The sequence below is a fragment of the Athene noctua genome, chromosome 9 (genome assembly GCF_965140245.1).
Source record: "Athene noctua chromosome 9, bAthNoc1.hap1.1, whole genome shotgun sequence".
In the NCBI taxonomy this organism is placed as follows: domain Eukaryota; kingdom Metazoa; phylum Chordata; class Aves; order Strigiformes; family Strigidae; genus Athene; species Athene noctua.
The window spans coordinates 27,372,999-27,400,912 of record NC_134045.1 but is presented as its reverse complement, the minus strand read 5'-3'; the positions used below and the strand labels follow the sequence as shown (position 1 = coordinate 27,400,912).

General features: G+C 52.5%; 2 protein-coding genes across 6 annotated transcripts in view; both read right to left on the bottom strand.

The window, feature by feature from the left end:
• PMFBP1 (polyamine modulated factor 1 binding protein 1) overlaps positions 1–4,550 on the bottom strand; it is a 130,072-nt gene extending 125,522 nt beyond the window's left edge. For 3 of the 4 annotated variants that reach the window (XM_074913518.1, XM_074913519.1, XM_074913521.1), the window contains exons 1-2: positions 4,468–4,550; positions 2,373–2,478 (exon numbers count right to left, since the gene is read on the bottom strand). The gene's annotated coding sequence lies outside the window, so the exon portion shown is untranslated. Of the gene's footprint in view, positions 1–2,372; positions 2,479–4,210; positions 4,318–4,467 lie in introns of those variants that run through there. The other variant, XM_074913520.1, reaches the window with a different exon arrangement.
• A 14,832-nt stretch (positions 4,551–19,382) lies between these two features.
• ZFHX3 (zinc finger homeobox 3) overlaps positions 19,383–27,914 on the bottom strand; it is a 182,839-nt gene continuing 174,307 nt past the window's right edge. For both annotated transcript variants that reach the window (XM_074913751.1, XM_074913753.1), the window contains one exon: positions 19,383–25,074. In XM_074913751.1, the coding sequence (XP_074769852.1) occupies positions 23,495–25,074 (1,580 nt within the window). In that variant the 3' untranslated portion in view covers positions 19,383–23,494. The remainder of the gene's footprint in view (positions 25,075–27,914) is intronic.

The following is a 27,914-nucleotide window of genomic DNA, read 5'->3' as shown; positions in this document are numbered from 1 at the left end:
CCTTGCCTAATGCAGAGTATTTATATTTCCTTTTCCTGAAAGGAGCTTCGTACCTCAAAAACTGCACCCAAGAGGAGCTACTTACATAATGGTAAAGCTAAATATTTGCTTTCTTCAGAAATGAAATTCCACCACTAAGTTTCATAGCTTTTTTTCACCTGATGTATAGAAATACCACTTAACACTATGATGATACTCACCTGTTACAGAAGCTACTTAGCAAGCACTGTAAGATCCCACCCAGCTGCTGGCAATCCTATGACAGGACATGCAGCATACCACGTGCATCCAGAACATCCCCTTCTTTGTTTTGATCATAAATATATAGAAAGGGGAGGAAGAAAAAGCCCTCAGAAAAATTTGCCTAGCACCTCTTTATATCAAAAACTGTGCCACCATGCTCTTCCAGCTAATGCCTCCATCTTTGCATAAAGCTGTATTTAGCACATCACACAGCTAAACAACTGTAGACCTGAAACACACAAACCCGAGGAACATGTCAGGAGCGTGACAAAGCTGAGGAATTACACCCCTGCCTCCAGATTCCCAAACCACGGCTTTAGCACTTGTGTTTACACGGGTCAGACGTAGCAAAGCCTGCTACAAATCTGAGCAGGGGACTGAGACGTGATCTCCGGGGCAGTTGGGCTGCGGAGGGGACTCCTCAGGCTCCCACCTGGCAGTACTGTCAGCCACGGCCCCAGCTGAACCGCGCTGAGCAGTTCAGCTGTAATTCTAACCACAATCAAGCCAGGTACAATGTTATTTCAGCAACTGTGATTAAACAATAGCTCTGATACAAGATCTTTTCATAAAACTAAGGGGAGATTTCTGCTACAAGAAGTGTTACCGCAGCAGGACCACCTAGATATCTCCAAAACAAGTCCCTCTCAACACAGCCCGCCTGCCCGTGAGCCAGGATCCAGCTACAATGAAGACGTTTGTGGTTTCCCTATCTGCCACCTGCCTCCCTCCAACATCAATAAACGGCTTCAAAGTCCAAAAGGACACTCAAACAAAGCTGGAGGGACAGAGAGGAATCAATGGCAAAACAAAAACAAATAGCTTTCAAATGATTTTGGACTCTAAAAATGAGGAGTTCTTATTTTTAGACTGCATACAAGTAGCTCAAGGTGCTTTTTCTTTCGTCCCCATGACAGTAGTTAAGTGAATACACCTGCCTCGCCTCGCTCCCTTCTGATGGTAAACAGAAGGTCTTGCATTTAAGTTACAACATGGAATACTTCAGAGCAGCCCTGTGCCAAAATAGCACATTTCTGAGGGATGCAAAGGTATTCAATAAAAAGCTTTTAAAGGCATATTTTTAAACTTGCAGCAGGAAAGCTTTTCTGTGTCAAGACAGTAATTCTTTTAACAGCATTGATCAAAATGTCATTCTTTTATGAGTGTACAATACCTTTTAATGGCATACAACAAGCCATTAGGGTTATACACCTCCGTACAGCAGACAGCTTACTGGAAAATCAGGAACACTGGCCAAGATACAGTCACCAGTTTTTATGCTTCTAATAAGGCAGAGTTTCTTCCATTTTTCCCAGCTCTACTTCACCCTAATACCCACAAGTGAAGTGATCCAAAAATCAAGCCAAACTTCTCATTGCTTCCACCAGAGTTATTTTCACGTAACCCACATGTTTTCCCCAAGAAATACCTCTTATAAATGCAGCGAATATTCTGGCTTTCAAAAGTGGGATTCTGTCACCAAGGTCAGATCTGCTTCTTTGTTTTCCTCACCAGTGATCATACTTATCCCCAAATCAGCACTGACTGAGGAATCAAAGGCGGCTGAATTGCACATAAAGGTTTTGATTTTCAGAAATGGAAAAAAACCCTACCCATCCTTTCCGAACACTCTGATGCCTGGGACAGAATCTGTCTACAAATCATCCAGTTCTTTCCAAGTGCTCCAACCCTTCTAAAAGGGTAAGAGCACTGGTGACTGCATTTGCTCTGCTTAAATGGCAGGCAAGCATGGACTCTCAGCAGCACTTCATAGCCTTATTTTAGTTAAAAATATCAACAGGAAAGGGAACGATTTCTGTCAACCCACCATCAAGGCTTTTCACATTAAGGGTAAGAGAATATTTATGGGATTTAATCATCAATGTTAATTGAACAGTGGCAGCAGCAAGAGAACTTTATTTCACTCTCTGAAATACTTATGGATAATACCAAGATCTCAGCTCCTTTTGAAGGTGTATCTAAGCCATCACTACAAGCAAATGAAAAAACAATTCCTGATTAAAGCATAAAGCAAAGGTGTAAATCAAAGAAAGGAAAATTGAAAAATGTGAGGCTGCAAAATAAAAAGCTGGAGTAAAATTAATTACAAGGGGCTACTTGTCTCTTACCTATTCAGCTCTGTTACACAAAAGTGGCCGTTGTCCCCATGACTTCCAGTTATGAGGTAGCTGCTATAAGTCTTCTCAGTCACAGCAGTCACATCTGGAATCACATCTGGAATTTAAAAATCAAAGTTAGTATTTTTTTCTTTTACACAATCTTTAAACATAAACTCAAACCAAATAATTTATGCTACAGAAGATGCCGTTACCTCAGACAGAATACCACAAAGCCAACTGTGTTTATATCTGCCCTGCATTCATTATTAAACATGGTCAGATACAAAGAGGTCTCCCCAGAGAATTAACAGGTCACCCACAAAGAGCATGACTCTGCTAGATCGTTCAGCTGGTAATTCAGACCAAAATCTGGTCAGAACGAGACACAGCCCCCACACACTGATCATGACCCCAAGTGTGCTCTGTTCAGGTAACAAACACGTCACATGCTGGTGAATGATACTTTAAGAGCCAAATGGCAAAAATCTCAGGTGATATCTGAAGCCGAGAACTCCAGATCCGTGGCACAGGGGCTCTGACACTCCAGCCGTGTAACAGGGGGAGCAGGGAGCAGCACACAAGTGCCAGTAAGGGAGCCTCTGCCCATGTGTGGGCTTGGGCTCCTCTCAGAGAGTGCTTGCCAAGCCTGCCTAGTCATTTGCTTTGGGATTTCTTACCTAGTTTTAAGCCACATAACTTATAAAAGTAAAATAAAGACTGGAATGTTTCCTGGAAGGCAATACTGCAGGAATATAAATGCTCTCTGAAGCAAGCTACACAAATTTTGTAGTCAATAGGGATTGATTTCTCACTATGACATATCAGAGAGTTCAGAGTTGCTCCTTCATGGTTGTTGTCAAGAGAGTAGATACATATTCAAGTACATGTTTGGGTTTTTTAAACAAACTGATGATTTACTAGGTTACCTGATGTATATCAACTAAAATAATTGTATTTTGCAATAGCAACTAATTTCTCCTTGACCTACACTAAATTCTGTGCAATGTTTACATTGTGGCAGGATGGGAGAGCTGCTGTTCCTGTTCCCTGGGTGCAAAGAACCAGACACTGAAGTCGCTCCTGCTGTGCCTGGGAGCTGTGTTGGCCCAGGGTGCAGAGTTTCAGGATGGAATGAACTTTTTGTTCTTGAACACAAGCATTTCTAAAACACAACTGCATCATGGTTTCCATTTAGAAAGGAAACCAGAGGATGTTCAACAGCATCTGATCTACCCAGTGCTAAAATATACATGTTTATTCTCAATTCAGTTCAAACACAACCATCGGGGCTTGGAGCACTTTCTGGGCACAAGGAATGTGGCTAAAAGTTAGGGAATCGGGCATTTAGTTTCCTGGGTAATAAGAGCCATTTTTTTCTAGAGCGTGATTCAGCAAAAGCAAATCCCTACTTCTGCATCTCTTCAGTCATGTAAAAATAAGCTAAGGTCTTGAATTAAGGAGGTCACATAGGGCCAACATAAACAGGAATACATCTCATTTAGCACTTCAGCTTTTCACAGCTTGGTGTTTCAGTTTATATCTCCACACCTGAAGGCTTTTAATAACAGGTTTAGCATACATATCTTAGAAACTACATAGATGCATTTTATCCCACTTTCTAGCAAGAAAACAGACCAAATCATGGTTCCTAATATCTTTGCAGCACAGCCTGCCTAGAGAAAGAGTTTCACACCCAGCTGCTAAAACCAGCTACCCCTGCAGTGATAACTACAGCAGCATACTGGACTTTGTCTGTCAGGGCCCCTGGCAGCCAAATCACTCTTTCCAACAAATAGTTCAGGAAACTTCTTGGCTAGATAGAGTCCTCCCAAGCACTATCCCCTTACAGAGTTCGGCAAGCACTAGATTTTCCAGGTCCCTCCCAACGCAGAGGCTCTCCTCCTCGCCAAGGTGCTGGGCAGCGCTGTGGCTGCCGCCGCCTCTCGCGGAACGGCGACGCAGGAAGGGCGGGGCCTGCCCAGGCCGGGGCAGAGCAGGACTCGCCCGTGCCGCGAGAACCCGGGGGAGGAACCGTGCCTGCCCCCGGCCCCGCGGAGAGGAGGCAGCGGCGGACAGAGCGGGGATCCTGCCCCCCAGCCCTTACCTGGACCGCCCGAGGGGAGACGGGGCGGCGCGGCGGGCCCGGCCCCGCAGACCCCCTCCAGCCGCCGTGACCTGTGACCCCCGGCCCCTCGCGCGCGGCCCGCCGTTCGAACGGGACCGCCAAGCCCGCCTCCCGCCCCGCCTCTTATTGACGGCGCTCCCGTCCAATCCTGAGGAGGGAGCGGCAAAGCCCCGCCCCGGGACGTCCATCAGCCAATCAACACTCGCCAAGGGCGGGGACGGGGCTGCCTGTGTGCACCTTCCCGCCTTCCCGCGCGGGAGGCCTCAGGGACCCGTTGATTGATGTAAGTATTGCCCAACAGAAGCTCAGCCTTCCGCCCGTGCGTGTCGGCGACTGGGCAGCGGAGGAGAGGAGGCGGGGCTTCCAACCGGGCGGGCACGGGGGTGGCCATGGGCACGGGCGGGCGGCGCCGCTCAGGCCGCTGGGCCGGGCGCCCTGTTGTTTGGGGAAAGAGGTGAAAGCCGCCTGCGGCCCTGTGAAATGCCTGAAGAAAGCAGCTCTCAAGTCACCGCTGTCACCTTGGAGCCCGAAAGAAGAGGCAGTGCCCAGACTGTCCCAAGCTCTGCGTCTCTGCGGCCAGGAATGGGCGCGATTCTCCCTGAGGGGAGCCACAGGCTCGCCAGCCCGTTACAGGCTGCTGCACCGCCTGCCTCCAGGCTTGTCCCGGTGCAGAAAAAGCAGCTTCCCCCCAAGCGCCCCTCCCGGCAGATTACCTTGGCCAGACACTAACGCAAGAAGGCTGAAGATCTAGGTAGCATGCCAAAGAAACACACAACTGAACATCTACAAGCCAAGAGCTGTCTGGAGAGCAGCCGGGCTTGTGTCCTCCAACGCAGAGGAAAACACGATGATTTTGGGGTCTTAGGTCAGATAAGTGACTGTCCTTCACTCTCCCACGGCCGTGGCTTTTCCCAGTGCAGCTGCAGGAAAGCAGCCTCCTAGGTCCAGCGTCAAATGGCCTCACAAGCACTTGTGTCACAAGCTATAAAACAAGTCAGGGCAATCAAGGCAGGCACCTGATTTATGTCTATTACAAGCAGTTGAAGGAGTTACTGCTGCCTCTAAGCCATACACAGATCTAATTCTAGATAGGGGAAAGCATCCAAATCCAGGAGATGCTGAAGTTGGCTTTCTCTCCCTTGTAAGAAAAGCAGCCAGTTTCAGAAATGGAAAGGTGGATGAAAAAGATGGCATTAGCACAGGTGAAGTCTAAGCCAAGATTTGGAGCTGGGAAACCTGGATGAATCAGACATTTGTTCATGAGACCACATAGAAAACCCAATTGCCGTAGGCAAAAAATAAAAAAAAATAATTAAATAATTTACAGACAAATGCTGAATCATAGGAGGCGAGGCACTGCAAGGCTGACCCAACACTCCTGATAGAGAAGCAGTGAATGAATCAAGCTTACTGAAATCCTAAAGGCATAAATAATGACAATGGAGTGCAGCTCCTTCCAGCCATAGCTCCTTGTTAGCGGGATGAAGTTTTGCTTGTCCAGGGGACAGAGCACTGCTTTGCTCGTGATGATGGAACTGGGAAACTTAAGTGAGACAAAAACTGTGATCTTAGTAAAGAAAAATGGCAATGGAAATTCACTTCCTTTTCCTTCTTTGGAACTGATGTGTGACCGCAAAGCAAGAGAATGCTTGGAACTCTGTCTTCTGTTTGAAGAGGAATGAAGAAAAACAAATATTTTTGTAATAAAAATTTAATATCACTTTTTTGGACTTTGTAATCAAAGCAGCTTTATAAGCTATGCGCGCATGCACAGTAATCCTTCACTAATGCTACTAGCCTCAGGCGTACAAGATGCTTATGAAATAACAAGGCAGTTCCTACTACAGAAGAAACTTCTAATTTTTTTTTTGTCCAGCTCATCATAAGGCCAAGCAAAAGACCCAGGCTCAGTGGACCATCACATGAAAAATACAAAGGAGCTCAAATGTAGAAGATTCCTGTACCTACATATATTGATACAAGATGGCATGAGTGGGGTAGTATTTGGAATAGAAGTCCAGTTCCTGATTCTTCTTCCAGAATAGGACATAATTTTGATGTGTGAAATCCCGTGAGACATCAAGAAAGCAAGAGCACTGTGGGGATTAGAGCGTAGTTGTGGCCACTGCTGGGCACTGGTCATTACGCTCATATTTCATGCTAATTTCCACTACAACTCTTTTCCCCATCACTCATAACTTTCTAACGATTTTCTATCCAGAAACTTTCTTGAAAAATATATTTAGAACTTTTTTCTCTTAATATTCCTTCGTCTGAAATGTACAAGGATCAAAAATTTGAAATTAGGCTCAGCAATGATCCACAGTGAAAAGGAAAACATGCCTTTACGTAATTTGGCTTTGATTCACCATTCATCATCGTGGAGTGTATGAAATTCAGACTGTTTTTACTAAGCTGATTAAGATAGTCAGGGACATCTGCTGCTAGCTCATGTAGCTAATGCCTCAGTCAGGAAAGATCCTTTTCTTTCTCCTTCAAGGACACATTAATTCAGCCACGTCTGCAGAAATGCACCATGGCTGTGCCCTGTTCTGTTGTGCCTGATGTCAAACCTTGGGTGTCCCAGCCAGGGTGGAAGGAAGCCCGCCAGAGGCCATCTCCTAGTTTATCTTATTGCGACTAATACACTAAGACCCATCATAGTTTGGAATCAAGCCAAGGCCTGAAACTGAAATTGCTGCCTAGTAAGTGATTCGCTCCAGTCAATGAATCGTGAGGACTTCCATTCTCATCCTCCCGGACCTACAGTCCTGGCAATGTTAATAAAATAGGCCCTGACCAAGGAGAAGTGGCAGGATGCCAGGACAGTGCATCAAAACTATCTTTCCTGGAGAGAATCATCCAACAGGTTGCCAACAGGAGCCTGCCCAGCACTCTTTGGGAAGAGCCCGGCAGTAACCACCGCAAACTGCCAGACGAACTCGTGGTGCAGCAATGCAAACCCACACGCCAGCAGTGACCAGATGACACACAGTGCTGGCTGCTTGCCGTGGAGCGCGTGACTCCGCTGCTGCAGTGTCCCCGCACTGAGGCGCAAGGAGCTTGCGTGTGTGGGGACGGGCTGGGCTGACCTCAGGCGGGGCAGAGGCCGTGCTGACCAGCCACCTTGTCCAACACCGCTCTGGCTCCCCGGGCTGGAGGCAGAACCCCCTTTGGACAGGCCCAGGCTGTACCCAGGGAGTGTTTGCTAAGCCTGAGCTCAAGCAGCAGAGCTCCCCCTGCTCCTGGTGCCAAGGGTGCCTCATCCACTGTGACATGCTGGAGCCCAGCTGCCAGGCTCAGCCGCCACGGTGGAGCTGTGGCCAGGACAGCCCGGAGGTGAGGGCAGGGAGGGAGGTGAGGGCAGGGAACTCCCCGCCAGTGCTGGGGCGGTTGGAGAGGGAGCCCTGGGAGCTGCCAGGCTGCCTGCCAGGCTTGTGCCTGCCTTGACATGCTCTGTGGTGCCTTCTCACCCCACTAACTCACGCATGGCGGTAATCCAGCCGTGAGAAGGTGCTGAGCACAGCCTCTTCAGAGATTCCTGTGTAGCCCAGCTGCAGCACATGTGTTTCACCTGTCCCTGGGGGCGGTCTGCAGCAGGGACCCTGCTTGGTGCCTGGCGTGGGGGCCAGGAACGCTGTGGCTCTGCGGGCTGGCAGGGCGCGGGCAGCCTGGGCCCAGCAAGCACTTGACTCATTTCTGCAGGACAGGCCGGTTCAGCAGAGCTTAAGCCAGCTCGGGAAGCACTATGCGTTGAGCACTTCTCCCCCACCCTATCTGTAGTGCTCCAGAATCTTAATGTTTTTAATTTTGAACAAAATCCTCTCAAACTCCATTAGAAAATATTCCATTACAAAAATACCGGGGCTGTACAGTTAAACACTCAAGATGAGAAATGCTACAAAGTCAAGGCTGTGCACGCAGCCCTGAACTGCCCCTTGCACGGCTGCGTCATTGCAGCACGAGCTATTCCTCGCCTCACACAATAGTTTGTAGTCTTTTCAATCTTTTCTTTAACCTTGTTCATGTGACACCTTGTAGCACTCTCTACTATGCAATGTAGCCCGGACAAAGAGTCCATTATTTATGTGAAAAATATGCAGTAAATCACAATTAGACAATATACAACTGGTGAAGGAAAAGAACAGAATAATAGTGAGGATAGGCTACTACATTCAGGAGTTTAGAATTAGACTACCACATTAACCACTTTAATGCCACCACCAGCCCTTATGTTTCAGTGGTACCACTCTCTGAAAGGAAAAAAAATGAAGAAAAAGGTAAAACAAGCAAAAAAACCCCTTACTAACATTGAATGCTTTATTTCTGACTGTGTACTAGTATGCTCTATAGCGGGTGATGGTTTCTCTCGGGAGTGGCCATGGCTGGCACTCTGGTGGCGCAGGGCCCCGCCGTGGGGCAGGTGCCGCCGCAGGGCGCGGGCAGGCAGGCAGGCTGCTGCGGGGGGCCGCGAGCCCTGGGGCTGCGAGCAGGGGCGTGCGGGTGGGGAGCAGGGCCGGGGCAAGGGGGGCTCACAGAGCGAAACCCACCGGGGCTGCGCACCCCACAGGCCCAGGCAGGGCATTCTCATCGTTGCCTCCAACATAACCCAGCTCCCTAAACCGCGGGTCTCTGGCGCTCACTCCGCGGGTGCTGGCCCACAGCGAGCCCGTCTCTGCACCGCAGGCTCGGTGGCCTCTCCCTCAGCCACGCACCCCCCCGCTGTGTCGCCACAGGGTGCCCGGGGCACGGTGTGGCCGGGAAGCTCTGGCTGCAGCCAGTCCCCCCCCCCGTGAGAGGCCCTGGAGGACGGGGCTCAGGGCCCTCCGGCGAGCTCAGCAGCACCGGTACCTTCCCAACGCTGCAAATCACACGCGAGACCGCTGCTCCATCCCGCTTCACCCTTTCTCACAGGGCCACCTCTACCACGCTGCCCCTGGTGAACCAGTCCTTCCTATTTTGAAAGACTCCACACCCTTTTCTTCCTCTAGTCACTCACTTGTTTGCCCCCAGCTGAGCTCTCAGCTTTCCTGAGTGCCCAAAAAGCCCCTGAAACATTGCAAACACCTTCATAAGGGATGGAGAACAACAGCACAACAGCTCTTCCACCTCAACCGGCCTGACAGCCCCAAGCCCGCTACCCAGCACCACCTTGCAGGCAGGTGCTGGGGGCCAGCTCTCGGCGGATGTAAATCAGAGCAACTCCACCCCCTTCAGTGCTCCTGCATTTGGGGCGAGATTAGAAGTTGTAATGTCAACTATTAAAATATTAAAATGATCTTTTCATTTTCCTTCTGCTTCCTGGGGAGCAGTGGCGTGTAGAAAGAAAGTTTGCTGTGATTCCTGTGAGGTGTGAGACAGGAACTAATTACTAGAGAAGATGAGATACAGCCCTGTGAGTCCCTGGGATATCTGCTAAACCTCAGGATAGTTTGTATATGTTTGAGCCCCTCCTCTACAAAGAAAAGATAAACAGAATGAAAGACAGCGATGGAGTAAGCAGCAGCTCTGAATAGTAACGGGTCTCAGAGTTAATCCAGAACCTGGTAAATAAAGCTGCAGACAGTTAATAAATTAGATGAATAAAGCCTAGATATAATATTTTACAGTAGGATTAGTTCATCTAGAGGGTACCTGGTGAACTCATAGGAAGTATGGGGAGAGAGGTAAAGAAGACACTAAATTACCTTCAGCTCTTTAAATTATTTCTGCAGATCCTATTACAGGAGAGAAAGGAGAAATGGCTGCAGAACAAATCATATGAATTCCTGTATCCAGCCGCCCGACAGTCCCTTTAAAAAAAAAAGAGAGAGAGAGAAAACGCATGTGTGCGGTGGAAGCAATAAAAGACGCATTTGTCCCCCATTCATCACCATGTCATCTTCGGATGCACGCAGATATTGCTTAGCGGGGCTGGGGGTAGGTGGGACTGAGCACTGCCCGACGCCGGAGCCTTTGCCCGCTGCTCCCCCACCGGCTCTTTTTTGGGGGCCCTTGCCAGCGCTGCCGCTCCCCCCGGCCCCGCAGGTGGGCAGGACGGTGCCCGGCAGGGCCAGCGCGGGGGAGCAGGCAGGGACCGAGGCGTGCCCTTCCATGGCGTCGCTGATCCTGGATCCAGGCACCACAACCTGTTTGGGCACCAAAAACTGTGAGTCCCGAGGTGCAGCATCCCCGAGTGTCTCGTCTGGAGGGGCGGCCGCCGTGGGGGCACCGGGGAGCACACAGCAAACTAGTGCAGGGAGCAGCAGGGGAGGGAGTGAAGGTTTCACAAAAGGCCCTCAGAACTAATTGCCTCAGCAAATGGAGGAGAGTTTGGAGACCATCTTCCTGCTTCTCATCACCGAGATTTGGGCTGGCACCGCTCCGCCTGCCCGGGTGTGACGGAGCGGCCAGCAGCGTCTGCCCTCAGCATGGGTTAACGTAGCACGCAGCTACTTGCATGTTACTCTGGGCCCAGGGTGTTTGAAGCCTGAACGTATTCTCAGGAGTCAGTAGTTGTTACCCGGGCTTAGGACAGGAGCGAGCGCTCCCTGACCTGCAGCCGGCCGGATTCAGCTGCTCCGAGCCAGCATGTTAGCCCCGAAGGATGAGCAATGGCAGTGCACATGCCTACACCGTTACCTGCACTGCTGCGCTGACGCAGAAACATGCAGTTACTGCACTTCAATCCCGAAATATCAGACACAGCCAGCCACTGTGGGTTCCAGGCTGCCTGTGTCAGGTCCCGGTCCCTCTGGCTGCCCGCAGGACACTGCTGTCCCCTGGAAAGCCGTGGCCGTGGGCACGGGGGTGCAAAGGCATCGCCATAACGCTCAGAAAAGGGAGCAGCTCCGTTGCACCGTTTCTTCAAGTCTCTGCATTTCCAGTCAAGATCTGTGCATATTCCCAGATGCTGCTAGGGCCTCATGGTAAATTTTTTTATGAGAGTAATTTACAGCACCCGGGGATTTTATTATTTCTCAATGTCATGTCCTGCTTCACGGGACATTGATGCTCCTGCATCGTTCCTCCTGTGATCTCTTAGGTCTTCTGCAGTTTAACTGTATGTCCAGTGCAATAGACAAAGTGATCCACCTTCACCTGCACCTCACACACACTCACACAATCACCTTTGGAAAATAATTACAGCACGGAGGCCGATCCTGTTAGATTAAGACAAATTAAGAATCTAATATATAGGTTTGCTGTCAGGTTCTCAGGGTCAGGGGTCGATACAGTATATTGCAATGAGGCTATAGGTTACTCCTGCCCCAATATTTTATCATAATAAACCAAATGGGGATGAAACACCCAGCAGTAGCCCATAAATCTATTAGCAGTGAACTGTCAATGTCCCATATACCAGGGTAATTTGTTAATTCAGAGCTGGGTCTCTTTTTTCACTAGACCTTGTAAACTCCTTTCTGAAACATCAATAAACCATCTGCTTTGACTTGTTAATCAAACGACTTTATTCAGTCCAAAGCAATTTTTTCCTAATAAAAACAGAGTATTTATCTCCATGGCTATAAAAGAGGATTGTTTTCAACTGTTCACTTATAGTTAAGAAGCACATTTAGTTTGGATTGATTTCCAATGCTTCGGTCATATCTTGTCACTTCCCATTTCTTACACACAGCATCTCAGTTTAGCTCCTTAGCAGGGAAAGCACAACCTGACCCAGTGCTGGGAGTGGCACTGGGGGAGCAGCAGCCAGCAGCTAAAAAGGTCATGGAAATCAAACTTTAACGAGCTAAACACATCCCCTCTGGCTCTTGGGCTGCTCCCAGCTCTCTCCCAGTCTCTAGGCAGACTTCCCTGCGGCTGCACCCCTCTGGTCCCTCTCTGGGCAGCAACGTGCCCACCTGTCCCCAGCCAGCCCTGCTTTTACCCGGGATGGCCCCCCCCAGGCTGCCCCTCTCCCCGTGCCGTGGGTCTTGCCGATGCTCTCCCTGCAAAACCGGGGCACGAGGCCCTGTGGCCACGGCCGCTGGCGGCGAGTGGGACCCTGGGGCTGTGGGGGCTTCTCGTGCCCACCGCCCCGGCAGCAGCTCCGGCAGCAGCTCCGGCAGCGCGGGCTGGCCGGCACAGCTGGAGGCAGCGGGCATGGGGGCACGCTGCCCTTCCTTCCCGCTCCCACAGACTCGGGGTGGGGGTAGGGGAAATCCATTAGGACACTCTTACTGAAGCATGCAATTCCCCGGTGCAGCACAGAGGGGGAGATGACGGGTGGAGGACCTGGGGGATGCATTAGGGAAGGAAAGCATGTTTTTAGTCTGGCCAGTTGTTTTCTTTTCTCCAGCGGTATGTCACATCTGCAGCAGGAGTTGATGAGTTCAAGCAGCCCTCCGGCACCCCACAGCACGGCCTGAGCAGCTCAGGCAGCAAGGCGGGGGCCGGCACAGCCCCGAGCCCTTCCCCTGCAGCAGGGCAGAGCTGGTTCCCAAGCCTTCCCGGACGCCGGTGGCCGTGACACGCAGGCTGTAGCCAGGATCCTCCCGGGGCTCACGCCTGGGGCTGGGACGGGCCGGGGGGCCGCCTCGTGCCCCTGCGGCATTGCGGGCCGTGGACAGCTGGGGGCTGTGCCGGGGATGCGGGTGTTTTTGGCGATGCCCATCACTCAGGCACATCTCAGAGGGTTGTCTCCGATTACCAGAGCACACCAGGCCAGGACACCGTACCCATCCATGCAGAGGCATCATGTCCTCAGAGAACCAGATGCCGCCCTCCCGGCACGGCTGCTGCGAACCCGGCTTGTCTGTGGCGGCTTCGAGGAACCAGCGGGAAACCCCTTCTCCAACCCAGCCTGATCCTAACCAGATCCCACTCTTGTCAAGCACCTTCCGCTGCAGACTGAGGAATCCCAGATCTTCCGCCTGAAGCCTCCCTAACGAATGCTTTTTGCTAAACACAAAGGGCAGTTTCTGCGAGCCTGAGCTCAGAGGAGCAGCTCCCCAGCTGGGTGTGACCCCTCCCACCCGCCAGTGCCCCACACCCCCAGCTCCACGGCTCGCGGGTATGTCAGTGGCCCTGTCCAGGCCAACACTTGGCCAAAGGAGCTGCCACGGGTCAGCTGTGGCTCTGCCCTGCTAAGGGACACCCAGCCAGTGGCACCGGAGTGCCGCTAGCCATGCAGCAGGGCAGCCTGGGCTGCTCAGGGATGTGTCACCGAATGCCCCGGGGCACCCCTGCCGTGCCAGGGCCACCACGATCTGGCGGAGGCTCAGCCACCAGCACAGCCGTCCTGCAGACCGGGTGAGCCCCGGGACCCCAGAGGCCACAGTCCCTGCAGTGCTCTGCGGCCCTGAATGTGCCTGAGGCCACCGGCCATCACCGGCCGTGGAGAGATCCAGCCCTGCCTCTCTTTGTTCCCCATCGCCGCACGCGCCGGGGGAAAGGGACAGCAGAGCCCAGGCCCCACGCCAAGGTGCCGCACGCCTGCGAGGGCTGCGGCTGCTGAAGAGTCTCTGCGGAGCATCCCCCAGCCCCTGCCCAGCCCCGGCTGCCCTGCCACAGGGCCCCAGCAGCCCGGCGTGGCCAGCTGGCCCACATCCCGCTGGCCGCTGGCCCCGCGGTGGGGCGGCTGGGCCCCCAGCCCTGCAGGGCCCGGGTGCGCGGGCTGCGGGAGCGGGGCTCCCCGCAGCCGCACCGTGCCACGACGGCAGCTTCGCGCCGGCCGCACGCTCTCCCCGGGATGTGCAAGGCAGGAGCCCCCCCAGCCCGTCCGGAGCACCCCGTGGGGGGGAAGGGGCAGAGAAACAAAGTCATTTATATAATGTGTCTCCCTGCTGAGCCCCTAATGGCTGGCGCTTTTGTTCTGCAGTGGCTGGCTGTCTGTGATGGGCAGGAAGCCGCAGTCTCCCTTTGTTCCACGGCCTTATTCAGCAATTTAGATCCATCATAAAAATCAAATATGCATGTTGCAATCGCCTTGCGTACAACAGCCTCAATTTTCGCCTTTCTTTAATTTGAACTCCATGGGAGAAAGAGGCAGGGCCAGGGAGCAAGGGGCAGCAGGAGAAGCGCTTTGTGTTTTTGTTCAGCGGGCTGTGAAAATAGGGAGTAATGAAAATACAGAATTTTTATCTTTGCCTCATTATTTACCAAAAAAAAAAGGGACAGAAATCTCTAATAAAGCAACCCTAGTAGAAGGATAGTCTGTGTGGGGAGCAGCCTTCATGCCCCCCCCATCCTGGGGGACAACAGGCTCAGCGGGGCCGGGGGACGAGGCAGGGGCTGGTGACAAAGCTGGCAGCTGCCTGCTGCCACGGCGCACGCGGCTGAGTCGACGCGCTGTGGCTCCCTGCGCGCAGACATGTTTTATCCTTCCAGAACGTCAAGGTGCTCTTTGGCTGCAGAATGCAAACGTATCCTTAAAAATTTTGCCAGCAGGTCCCTGCGCTGGTTCACGCGGGCTCTGCGGCACCGGCAGGGGTGGCGTGTGCTGGCCCGGGCCGTCCCGCCGCGGGGGAACGGCATCGCTGCAGCAGATGTGTCGGGAATGCGTCACCCCCACTGCCCCGCACCTTCCCCACGGCCCCACAGCCCGGGTACGGGGCCAGAGCCCAGGATTTGGGGCGTGCTGATGGGCAGGCATGAGAGATTTCTACCTTGCACCCATCTTTCTGTGAGAAGGGCCACGGCCATGTGGTGAGGCCAGTCACGTCCCCTGTCCCCCCCGCCGTGTGCGTTGATCAAAGGCACTGCTGGAGCGGGAGGGACACAGTTTCACATAATGGAAACTGAATTTCTGCTTAAAAAAGGAAAGGCGCTGCTTTGCCAAAACACTCAGCATTCTGTGCACACATTAACCTGATTACAGGAGGAAGGGGGGGCTTTTCCTTGTCTCTGCCCTGCTAATAATTTTCTGTCAATTCTGATTTGGCTTTAACCTCCCTCTGACCCCCGGTGTGCCTGGCTCCCAGCGCTGTGGCAGCGGGAGGTGCCCGGGCCATGGCAGGGTTTACCCCCACTGACCTGCTTTCAGCTGAGATCCACCACCCCGGAGATACGAGCACGTCAGAGGGTCTTCCCAGAAACCTGTGGGAAAGTGGGAAGTAACTGGGAACACCCTCCCCGGGAAGCCCACCTGCCCCAGGTGTGCAGGGCCCTGCAAACTGGGGCACGGAGGCCAAACTAGCAAAAGTTCAGAAAGCACCAGGATCCCCAAAGCCGTGACCTGAACCCACAAAAGCTCCCGCCCATCCCTCAGCGCCCGCTCTGCTCCCTGCCACGGCAGCGGGCTGTGACCCACGGCCCCTCGTCCCTGTGACGCGCGGGGGGCAGCTGGGGGTCTGCGGCCCCGCCGGCCCTGCCGAGGGGCTGGGGAGCTGCTCCTGAGGGTGCATGGGCCCAGGCTGGCAGGCGAGGACACGCTGCTCTGCCTGGACATGGGCAGAAGGAGACGCTGTGGCCTGGGGACGGTGGCACCTGGCAGTGGCATCACTGGGGTCAGCACTGGCGGCTCAAAGGGTTGCCGTGTGTGTGCGCGCGCACGTGTGTGCCTGGCCCGGCCGGCAGCGGTTTGGCAGAGCATCCCCTCCTCCATGCTGAGAAAAGGCCCTTTTTCGCTGTGACAATTCAATATAATTGAAAGTTTGCTTAGGAAAGAGAGTCTTTTTAACTGAACATGCTCACAGCTGAATCGATATGAATTATACGGCACAGAAGATGCCTAGGGTATTAAAACATTAATTAAGTAACATCATGCTACCATCTAACCAACAGCACAATACCATTTATAGGTACCGCTGTCTGTTCTCTGGGGCGCTGTGTGAAGTCTCTCTTCCATCACCGCAGAGGCCGCAGAGACGTGCAGCTTCAGCAGCTGCAGCCTGGGCCGGCGCCTTCCCTCGGGGCGGCCGCGGCTGCCGCGGGCAGGGACGGGTGTCCCCAGCCCGGTGGTCTCGCTCCGGGCATGTGGAAGGGCCCCCGTGGCCACGGGGTCTGCCATTTCCCGGTGCCGCCAACCCGCTGCCGCCTCCGCCGCACTGGTGGGCAGGGGAGGCCCAGCCCGGTTCTGCCGGGGGACGAGCCGTTGGAGCCAGGCCCGCGTGGCCCTGCCGAGGAGCCGCGGCCTCGCCCGCGCACGGTGCCGTCGGCGCAGCCTCGGCGCTGGGCTGCCGCTGCGGAGCCGCGCGCGGGCAGGGCCCGGCCGGCTGCGGGTGGATTCACTCACCACGTCAGCCTGGGGAACTAACGCACCGATCCTGCAATAGACCAAAATAGAAAGTCATTGGAGTGAAATCAGTGTCTTCACCACATCCCCTCTGGCAGAGCGTTAATTAAAATGACTCTCTAGTGCTTTAGATCATCAGGTGTATATTGTTAACGAGCTTGGAGGAGAAAACGGGCTCCACATTTGTAGTTTAAGCACTGATGGAGTTAACCCTTCACCACTGCTGGCACAGCCTGAGCCTGGTGGCAGTTTCTCGGAGCATCCGTCTGCATTAGAGACGTCTGCTCTCTTAGCAGACTTCAGATGTCATTTAGCAAAGACGTTAAAGTGGAACCCTGCTCAGTTCAGCAGAGACCTGGCTGCAGCAGCAGTGTGGATGCAGCCACTGCTTTCAGGAGATGGTCTGTGCCCACCCCAACCTCCCCGCAGGCTGCTGTGGCCAGGGGGGCTGCAGGACCAGCTGCCCCGTGGCCTGAGCTTGCCTCGTGCTGCAGCTCGTCTCCTGCAGCAGAAGGCGCTGAGGAGGGTCCCGCAGCGCACGGCCAAGCTGCTCTTGCTGGAAGTCGGCGGCAGGCAGGGTTTTGGGGTTTCTTTTGGCCTTGATTTAGTCCCAGCGATCTGCCACTTCGGGCCCTGGACACCTCTACAAATGCAGCTCTTCTGTCACTTCGTAACACTGAAATCCCATCCTTGATGCCTCATCTGGATGCCAGGGCCTGTGGCGGGGAGCTGGCATCACTGGCCAGGCCTTGGGCTGCCAGCGAGGGCAGGAAGCCAGTGCCCGCGGCTGCCGGCGCAGGAATGGCCCCACGTGCTGGGCTGCCTGTCCCCTCCCCGTCCCCCTGCCCGCTGCGGGGCCCTGCCGGTCGGAGGGGACGCGGCTCACACCAGCATCCAGTTCCTGCGCCCAGCACCCGCACCAGCACCGAGGGGATCCCCTGGAAGAGCTGGGTGGGACGATGGGGAGACCAGCAGTGCTTCCTCCTGTCAGCACGCGCCGGGCGTACCGTGGCACCGGCACAAGGCGGGATGGCCCAGGCCACCTCCCGATCCCCGCGGAGCACAGCAGCACACAGGCTGCACCCGAGGGCAGGGGCACCCTCCGGCCCGGAGCGCTCCTCCAAACCCACCAGCACGATTATTGTCGGAGCGAACACCTGGTCGCTGCTCCGGTTTCATAAATACGTATTTTTTGGCCTGTAAGAGTGTGCCAGTAAGGGCTAATCTCTTCCTTGTCTTTTAGGTGATGGCAATGAAAGGTTATTAAAAATCCCTCCCAGTGTCCTCTTACCAGAATCACAGCATGGAAAAACCTTTTTCTTTCTGTCAGAGGTTTGCACGGTTTCCGCTGATGCGCTGCTCTGAGAGAGAGGCTCTTGCAGAGGTTTTTAGTTTGCAGCTTCTGCAGCTACTAGAGGCCATTTACACCTTTCTGAGCATTAGAGAGGTACTTTCTCAAGCGTAGCTGTTTTAAACCGAAATTCAACCCAGGAATAAATAGCAACATTACACAATATACTTACAAAACTGCAGGTCTGTGAACAGCAGTGAAGTCATTAACGCGGCATAGTGCAAACGTCGGTGGAGGGGCTGCGCTGGCGATGCCGCCACTGCTGCAGTCCCATCAACTGCGAAAAACAGAATGGATTTTTCCCATTAAACCCCCCCAAACAGCCGAGAGGCAATCCAGATCCCTGCCTGTTCAGGCTCATGCCAGATGAGCAGCGCCTGACAGGATGGGGCGGCTGGTGCAGAGTTTTGGGGTGCTGAGCTGCGGCGCTGGGCTGCCATCGCCCTCGTCGTTGCCGTCTCCGGGGGCGCGGGGTCTCCTCTTCAGGGCTGCCTACGGGGGCCAGGGCCTGGCCGGCTTGGTGTGGGTATGTAGTAGCACCAGGAGTCATCAGGGCTTGGCAATTTTGACCCACTTTATTTCATAATTCATGTATTTTTGGAGCCTGAGTCAGTGGGAGTGTTGGCTTTTTTTTTTTTTTCTCATGAAGGTGCATCAGCAGCCTGTTGAACTTACTGACTCGCAAGTGAATGTCCTGACCCGATTAATTAAAGAACGCTCCTGCGCCCTAGCTAGCTGCAAGATTTCCTCCCCGCGACCTCTGCTCCAGCTGGACACCGCTGCGGAGCCGAGGCCTCGCTCCCTGGGGAGCGGGAGGGAGCCCCTCCTGCTCAGGGGGGCGGCAGCGGCCAAGGACACCCACACTAAACAGTGGCTCATCCCACCTGCAATGTCGGGCTGTTCTTTTTTAAAAAATTATTTATCGCTGCAGTTATAAATTAGAGCTGAATGGTAGTCCCCGGTGCGCTTTTTTGGATGTGGTCCTTATTAATGAATTTCAAGCATTTTCTGCTGCAAGGGGCAATTTTTGGTAGGAGAATTGTGTATTTAACACTCAGCAGTTCATCAAGTTTTCCTCCCTGCTCGAGATGCACCACAAGCAAAGGGGAGAGCAGCGAGTCAGCCACTTACCTTTCTTACCTTCACCTCCTTTTGGTTCAATCAGTAGAAAAAAACAGATGGCGATTTTAGTTCACTTCTAGTTTACGGGTTTCAGGATGACCTCAACCCACAAAGGCATCGTGATTTCCCTTTAACCATTAATTACAGCCATGTGCCCAGAATTCTTATACAAGCATTTAGTAAAATTAAATGCATCATAATGTCTTTTTCATACACAATGCATCCTGAAGCCATAACATGTATTGTGCTATTTGGCTCATTACTTCCACTTTAACATTAACTCGCAGCCTCGGCGCGGGCGCTCTCGGGCCGGCAGGTGCTTGGGTGCCCGCGTGTGGGAGGGACGTGGACACACGCGTGCACGCCGGCGGTGCACGAGGGCGTGGGAGTGCGGACACGCGGCTCCGCGGCAGCGCCCGCCCGCTGCGGGGGGCACAAGCTCGGGCGGATGCGCGCGTCCCACCAAGCCCAGCCCAGCCCAGCCCAGCCCAGCCCAGCTGAGCCAAGCCCAGCTGAGCCGAGCCGAGCCACTCGGCACACACCCACCCCGACACAGACCCTGCACCGCACAAGCGGGGACATCGGAGACGAGAGCTTTTGCTCATTTTTTTTTTTTTTAATGTATCACAATGAGCAGGAAACATACGTGATGAAATATTTCCAAAGGAGTATATTCAATTACCATCTACAGTCAACTCAACTATGACAACAAAGTCTTTTGTGACAAATTTTTTAAAGTTTTGAAAGTTCCATGTGGTTTCTGTTTCTGTTAGTCTCCATGTATTTTGGTACAGTTAGAGATCAGCATTGTTACAGTAACAAAAAAAAGCTAACAAGACTACATTATAGAAAAACACCAAGAACATCATTTTTGGTTTCACTTGCTCTATTTTTTGTACATTGCAAAGGCTGTTCATATCCCTCTTCACCTCATTTATGCTTTCTGTTCTACCCAAACTCGCCCCCCAAAAATAAAAACGAAAAAAATAGTCAAAGCTTTGTGTTTCACAGTGGGCAGTATCTCAGCGCTGACAAACCAACCAACCAACCAACCAATCAACCAACCAACCAACCAACCCAATTTCTGCTTCTATTTAAAAGTTTAATTATTTTTTTTAAAGCAAAATATATTTCCACGAACAGTGAGTGTGCTGGCTTGTGTCAGTGCCTCCCTTGCCCCCCCGCCTGCCCCCGGGCACGGGTGGCCCCGACACACCCCTTACACCTCTCTTTATTCTCAATTGTATGAAACTTTGGCCATCTTCACCGCTTAAAAAAGCTTTTTATTAAAAATAAAACAGAAACCCGCTCAATGCCAAGTTTAAAATCCTTTCCTCGTGCCCTGCCCGGCCCCGCCTCGACACCGTTTTGTAAGGCCGCGCGTGGGCGCGGGGTGGCAGAGGGATCCCAGCGCCCGCGTTGTGCCCGCAGCGTCCCCAGGGCAGCCAGGGGGGTGCGGGGCTGGCGGGGCCGGGGGGCTGCGGGCGCAGGTCCCAGCACCGGCCCCGGGGCAGCGGGGCTGCAAGAGGAGGAGGCAACCTCGCACTGAAAGTCTCTAGAAACATTTAGAAAAAATACAAGGAAATGAATTTATAAAACCTTTTAGTGGGTGGGAAGGAGGAGGGGGAAGAAGGAGAGAAAAATTGCACTATGACCAAGCAATATAATTAAAAACCGAAACAAAACAAGACAAAACAAAAGGATTTCCAAAAGAGACCTTGCGGAATTTGACAGATAAAGCTAGTGTTAAATTGTTAACTTGTATCACATAGAGAATCAAAACCAAAACAAACAAAAAAATTTCTATATGATACAGACAGAGTAACATACAACAGTTAAATGGCAAAAAATATATATATATATATATTTCATAGAATTACAAACAAGATAAAATAATGGAAAACAAAAACTGTACAACTTTAGAATTTAAAAAATGTTCATCTCAAACACGGGGAGAAATACAAGAACTTCTGTTAAAAGAAAACAGTTTGTTAAAACAGCAAACGCTTTTTGTGTACTTGTTTCCATTTTTGACACCTTATGCTACAACTGGGTACTGGTAGGAATATTAGATGGTACTCTCTTTAGTATCGTCTACTTAAAAAACAATTAAAAAAGGAATTTGCACTGTGCATTAGCCTAGTTAGAAATATGTACAACAGTTCAGGATCTAGTCTTTCATCGAACTAAAACCAAAAATCCATAAAAATAAAAGCGTCCCGCTAGAAAATGAACCCCACGTTCGTCTCTCGAATGCTCCAGTCTCTCGCAGAGTCGACGAGTGGCTTCAGCACGGGGAGGAGAAGCCCGGAGGCGGCGGGAGGAACCTGCATTCACAGTCTTCGAAGTTCCCTTTTGAAGCAGGAGGAGGATGAAGATGATGGGGAGAAGGCTCTTGCACTTTCGGGGCAGAGGAAGCGGGGCGGGGGGGAAAGGAGATTGTTTCTGTTGACATTTGGCTACGGAAGTGAAACAGCAAGCATCTATTTGTCTCCAAAATCTACGTTTTAGCAGCACAAAGTTTTCCTCTCAAAGTCCGGGCCATAGGAGCTGCGTGTGCCTGCCTGCGCCCGGGAGCGGGGGGACGGCGCGGGGGGCGCGGGGGCTCCTCGCCTGCCCGCACCTGGCTCCGGGCCTGCCTGCACGGGGGAGAACTTGGAAAGAGAAACCTGCCTTTCGGTGCGCTGGGCTGTCGCTAAGAGTTGTCTCTCTGCTTGCAGAAGAAGCACAGATAACAACCTGGGTACTTTTTTTATTCTTTATTTAAACTTAGACTTGTTTGTTTAAATCAGAAACAAATTCTCAAGTAAAAAGAATCCTTTTTGCTCATTCTGCACCAGTGGTGAAAGGGTATGTCTTTGGATTTTATTTAAAGCATGAATTTTCTTTAGAGAAAAAAAATGTAACAAAAATGTTTTTTTAAAAGAAGGAACAGAGTGCAGCCTAATTACACAAACAGAAACAAATGCTTATAGTTTAGGAACAGAGTCTTTGAAGCATTTACAAAATGAGGAAAAGAAGAGGGGAAGAAAAAGAAAAAAAAAAGGAAAAATGCAAAATAAGAAAGAGATAAGTGCACAAGGGTAACAGACATAGGTAAATCGTATGTATACGCCTTAAAAAGTTTCAAACCCCCAACAAAAAATATTCTGCAAGGGATCCTACTGACCCCCCAAAACCCTTTGAACTTCTTTCTTTAGTTTTTATAAAATAATTATGCAACCACCCTCTAAGAAATGAAGGTAGCGACCATAAGTGGAAGATTACAGGATGGGGGAATGGGGAGTAAAGGTACAAAGGGGAGAAAAGCTTAGGCGAGTCAATGGATTGCAATCTATCTGGCTAGGAATGAACAAGACAACATCAAATGAGAAGCCGTCAGCTGGACCATACAAAAGCTAAATGTACACAAAAGGGTTTTTTCTTTTAAATCTACCATACTGCTTCAGTTCATTTCCAATGCAACAATCTACTCAACACCAAAAATGGTCATATCTATCATAAATACAGAAAGTCAGTTGTTTTAAAACTTATTTTTTTAAGCTCCGAGTCCTCAACACTCTTTGTGTGTTTTTTTTTTTTTTTTTTCTGAAAAGTGGGAGTGCTTAACTTTTCCCCTTGAAATTGGCTTCAGCAGAAAAGCTACCCTTAAAATCCCCGAAAAGCTAAAGCAGTTCACATTGTTTTTCTCTTGAATACTTTCTGCCCATTTTAAATTAATAAAAAAAAAAAAAAAAAAAAAGAAAAAAAAGAAAAAAAAAGAAAAAAAATCCTCTTCTGGAACGAAAACGAAACAAAACAAAAACCCCAAAACAAACGAAAGAAATTATATATATATATATATATATATATAAAACAATGATTCTGAAAACAGAACAAAGTGTGAGCGATTGACCTGAGAATAAAAAGACATTACATTTCTTTTTTCTTTTAGCAAGCCATTGGTATCTGAATGCTAAGATAGCAAGAAATTTAAAACTGTAACAAGGTGGGCTGCTTTCCCATACAGTGCATGCCGGCCTCTGCTGTGCTATCGCCGTGGGGCGTCAGTGGAAGGGACAATATACAAGGGGCTCAAGCTCCGAAGACAGTGAGGAGGCAGCACGGGCTCTCGTCTCCCAGACCAACAGTACCTTCAAAAGGACAAATGTAACAGATTTTTTTTTTCTTTTTTAAGTTTTATTTTATTAAAAGGAAAGGAAAAAAGAAATGTAAAACCCACCGGCATCGTTATATGGGAAAACAACCCACGCTTTTTCTTTTTTCTTTTTTCTTTTTTTGGTTAGAAGCTTTGGAATTGCAGTTAGTCTATTTTTGAAATTGGTTTGTTATTAACTTTTTTATTTAAATTCATTTTCATTGTTCATCTTCAAAGCTTACAATCTGAAGGTGTCCATTCCTACGCTAGCTAGACCACTGTCCTTAGGGCAGCCGGGGTCCCGGGGCCCCTCCGCCGGGCTCGCCGGTCCATCTGACTTTTGGCTAAGATCCGTGTCAGACTCCTCCGAATAGTCGTCTGTTGGCATCGAGGGCTGAACCCCTGAGGTGCTGCATGAACTTGAGGTAACCGTTGAAGATGAGGAGAGAGGAGGGAAAGGCGGCGGCGGCGGCTTCCCCGGCGGGGCGCGGGGGGCCGCCGGGGGCCAGGGCTTTCTGGAGGCGTGGGGGGAAGCCGGGGGGGGCCGGGGGGGCGGGGGGCTGTCGTTTGAGTGAGCGGCCGACTGCGAGGTAGATGCGGTGCTGGGGTCGGGGGGGCAGGCAGAGTGAGGTAATAGACTGGGGTGCTCTTTGGCGTTTCTTGCTGCTCTTGTGATTGTTCGGTGTTTGTGCGGGGCTGACTCGAGATGCTGACTGAGGGCTTCGTCCCCACACACCGTGCTCTCGCACGCCACGCACTGGTACGAGCCGCTGCCCTGGCCGCTGCCGGTGGGCACGTGAAGCACCATCTCTTGCAGGTTCGCCACGGACTGGCCGAAGAAGCAGAGGGACTTCAGGTGGTCTCTGGCCGCCTCCTGGTCGCCGAAGCCCGCCTGGCACTTGCGGCAGACCAGCTTGTACTGCACCTTCGGGACGATGAAGGGGTCGCAGAGGGAGTCCGCGCCCTTGCCTTCCGCTTCGGGCTCTTCTTGGGGTTTGGGCAGGAGGGGGGACACCTCGCGGGGTGCGTTCTTCTGCTCTTCTTGCTTGGGGGGTTCTTTGGCAGGGTCTTTGTCCGGGGTGGCAGCCCCCGCAGGGACGGGGGTTTGGCTTCCTTTGGGCTGCTGCGCTTTCTGCTGCTGCTGCTGCTGCTGCTGCTGCTGCTGCGCCTGCCGCTGCTGCTGCTGCTGCTGCTGCAATGCCTCCTGCAGACTCTGCTGGTATTGCTGGTACTGCTGCAGCAGGGAGCCGGGGGACAGCCCCAGCAGCGCCTGCGACAGCGCGGGGCTGTAGGGGAAGAGCCCCTCCATCCCGTACATGGGCTGCAGGTACCCGCTCTGCAGGGCGCCGGGGATCTGCGGGGCGTAGTAGGGGGAAAAGCCGGGGACGAAGTAGGGGAGGAACTGGCTCGTCAGCAAGGTGGTGGGGTCCGAATTGAGGGCGGCCTGCAGCGCCTGGAGCTGGGCGGGCTCCACCGCGTACTCCATGGCGGGCAGCGGGGCCGAGAGGGCGCCCGCCGGCGCCTCCCCCTTCTCCTTCTTGGGGCCTGGCAGGGGCTCCCCCTTCCCCTTGGGTGCCTTCTCCTTCTCTTTTGCCTTCTCGCTCTCCTTCTCCTTGCGCTGCGGTGGGGGTGGCTGCTGCGGCTGCGGGGTTGTTGCCGGCGGCTGCTGTGGGGCCACGGCCGCCGTGGCTTGTGCCGGGGTGGGCGAGCTCAGCGCGGCCGGGGGCTGCTTATTTGGTAATCCAGAGGTGGGGAGGCCGGGCGAAGGGACGCTTGTGCTGGGCAGGCCCATCAGGTTGGGTTTGGGAGAAGTTAAAGCTGCAAGAGGGAGGAGAGAGAGGTGAGAGTCACTCGGCGCTGGGCAGCCAGAAAGCACACGGCAGGGTGACCCCGGGCCGCCCCGCAACCGCCCCTGCTCGAGGGCGGCGTCGGCCCGAGCTCCCGTGCCGCAGCGCCGTGGGCTGGCGGGGCCGGCCGCTGCTCCCGCTTCCTGCGGGACAACCGCTCCTGTCCCCGCTGCCCGAGGCCCCGCCAGCCGCCCGGCGGAGCTGTCGTTTTACCAACCCCCTGAAATCCCCCAAGGACTCCCAGCTGATGCCGGGGACGGGCGCTCTGCCTACACCTGCACTACCTGGTCCTTCAGCCCAAGGGCTCCAGCAGAAGGCGGCTGCTGCGCCCAACGGCCGTAACGCTCGTACTGACAATCTCGTCAAAACCTCCACGATTAGAAAGCCCTGGTCATGGAAACGGAAGAGGCCTGGACAGGCTAAATCTAAGTTAATTTGTCCTTATTAGGTTGATGTTCACAAATCCACAACCCTCTGATGCAACCCCTTCCTTCCTTTCAGTGCAAAAGGCTTTGGGTGCACAGCTTCTGAGCAACATTTCAGAGTTTATGTGGTACTCAGACACCCCCCCAGGGCATGAGTGTCGTGTTTTGGGTGGAATTAAAAGCACTGTGATGCTTCCTCACAAAGGAGATGGATTAATGGTGGAATGTGAAGTCTGCCCATCTTCCCAACAGGAATAGCCAGTAACAACGGTCCCCCGGTGACAATTTCTACTCTCACAGCTGATAGCAGTTGGGAGCAAGAGGAGTGTGGCTCCCAGAGTCACATCCATTAGTCACGTCCACTGCAGCTGGTGAACGTGCTCCTAAAAAGGAACATTTTGCTTGGGAAGTCCTTCAATGCCATTTGGGGAAAATAATGAAACAAAGCTCTAACGTTCTGCAGGACCCACCCCTGCCACAAAACCGTTCAACATCTAACCAAGCCCGAGTCCTTACAGCTGCGACGATAACTGCCCCAAGCTGGGCTGAGCCAGCAGTCGCGGAACGAGGAATTGGCCAGGGAGGTGCAGTAACTTGTACTTTAGGTTGTACCTCTTCTGTGATACATCCAGTGGGAGAGGAGAAACTGGCCCGTTTGGGGGTGACTCGGGGCACGTGGCAGCTCGGTGCTCTCCTGGGGGAAGCTTGCACGCAGAGAGATCGTTGTGCACAGGGCAGGCAGCGGAAAATCCAGATTTTTCCTGGCAGGGAAATCCAGCTGCCATGGGGCTCAAACGGCTGGGGGCTGAGCTGCAGCCGCCCCATTTACCCTGGTGAGGTCTTAAATCATCGTAACTGATCCTGAGGAACAAGCGTGGGCATCCTCAGCCATCCCATCCCTGGCGCTAGCAGGCAGTCCAACACCCGGGTCCTTGGCCAGAGCTGGCGGCAGGGCCTGGGGCAGCGGCTGGCGGAGGAGCACGGGACGTAAATTCCGTGCAGAGACACACACGCCCCCCCCGCAGGCTCCTGGACACCAGGTGCTGCCGGCACGGCACGGCGGCACCGCCGCAGCCCTGCGGAGCGGGTGCAGCCCAGGAGGAATCCCCATTGCTCAACACGCAGCACCGTGCTCCGAGGAGCAGCTGGCAGCCGAGGGGAGCAGAGCACTCTCCCAAACCTACACCCTGGTATAAACCACATCCGTGCGCAGCGCTGACCCACCGGCGCGGCCCTGCCAGGGCGGCCTGGCCTGCGGCCGAGAGCCAGCAGCCTTCGGCACGGCCGACGCAAACCCTTCTGAAACCTGCATCTGCTCCTGGCGCGGCATCGAGACAATAGTGATTTGTGGAGGTATGGAGTGTATGAAGTGAGCCTCCACGCAGCAGCCTTATAGATTTCAGATAAGGGCACATTATGGACAGATGCCATTGAAACTGATGTTCCCTCGCTGAACAGTCCCTGAGAGGTTCAAGCACGGGAGCAGCAGCTAATTCATAACATTCCTGGATGCACAGCCTTATCTGCTTCGACAGGCTTTGAGCCGAGATGGCCTGACCTTTGGAGCTTTATCTAAAGGCCACAAATAGTCTGTTTGACTTTCTAAATAGCTTAGTCCTGTCTAGGCAGTCACTGATTGCTTTTAACATTCATAGTACGTAGCCTCATCTCCCCAGGACACATACTGGTCTTTGGAGAAAAATAAAAGCAACAATATAGATTGAAGTGCAAAAAAGTAATTTTGGATCTTGTTATAAATTTGGGGTACTAAGTAAACAGCACAAAGCTATCTGCGATAGGCTGCCAATATAACCTGCCAAAGAGATCCTCTTGGCCTCGTTCTGGCCTCTGAAATGAGATCTTCGCTAAGAACAGAAGTCTCGCGTGGAAAAGTCCTGGCATATAAAGATGCCCTCAGGCATGGAGCTAGGACGAGATTCAAGGAGCAGGAATGGGCAGCAGCCCTGAACAGAAAAATTTCTAGTGGCAGCTGTTTTTAAAAAAGCTTTAATTGCAACAACCTACCCTACAACTATGGTCAAGAATGATTTTACTTCCGCTTTGGGCGTTGTGGGAAGATGCAAAGAAGCCTTGCAGAGGCCCTAACTCTCAGCAGAAATCTTTTCCAGATTCAAGAAAAACTTACTCTGATCTTTTCTGCTCTCTGATAGGACCTTCCGACACAGACACCAGCAACCATGCTACAAGGTAATCCCCTCTGCTGCTCTTGTGGAAAAAGGGATCTTGGCTCCAAGAGTGGATCATCCTTGGGAAGGCCAGAACCCAACAAATACAGTGAGATCTAACTCTTTTTCATTTGTAAGCAGAAGATATTTTAGAGACACTTCCAAGGGGAGGGAAAGACGCCTGCTTTGAGTCCTGGGTG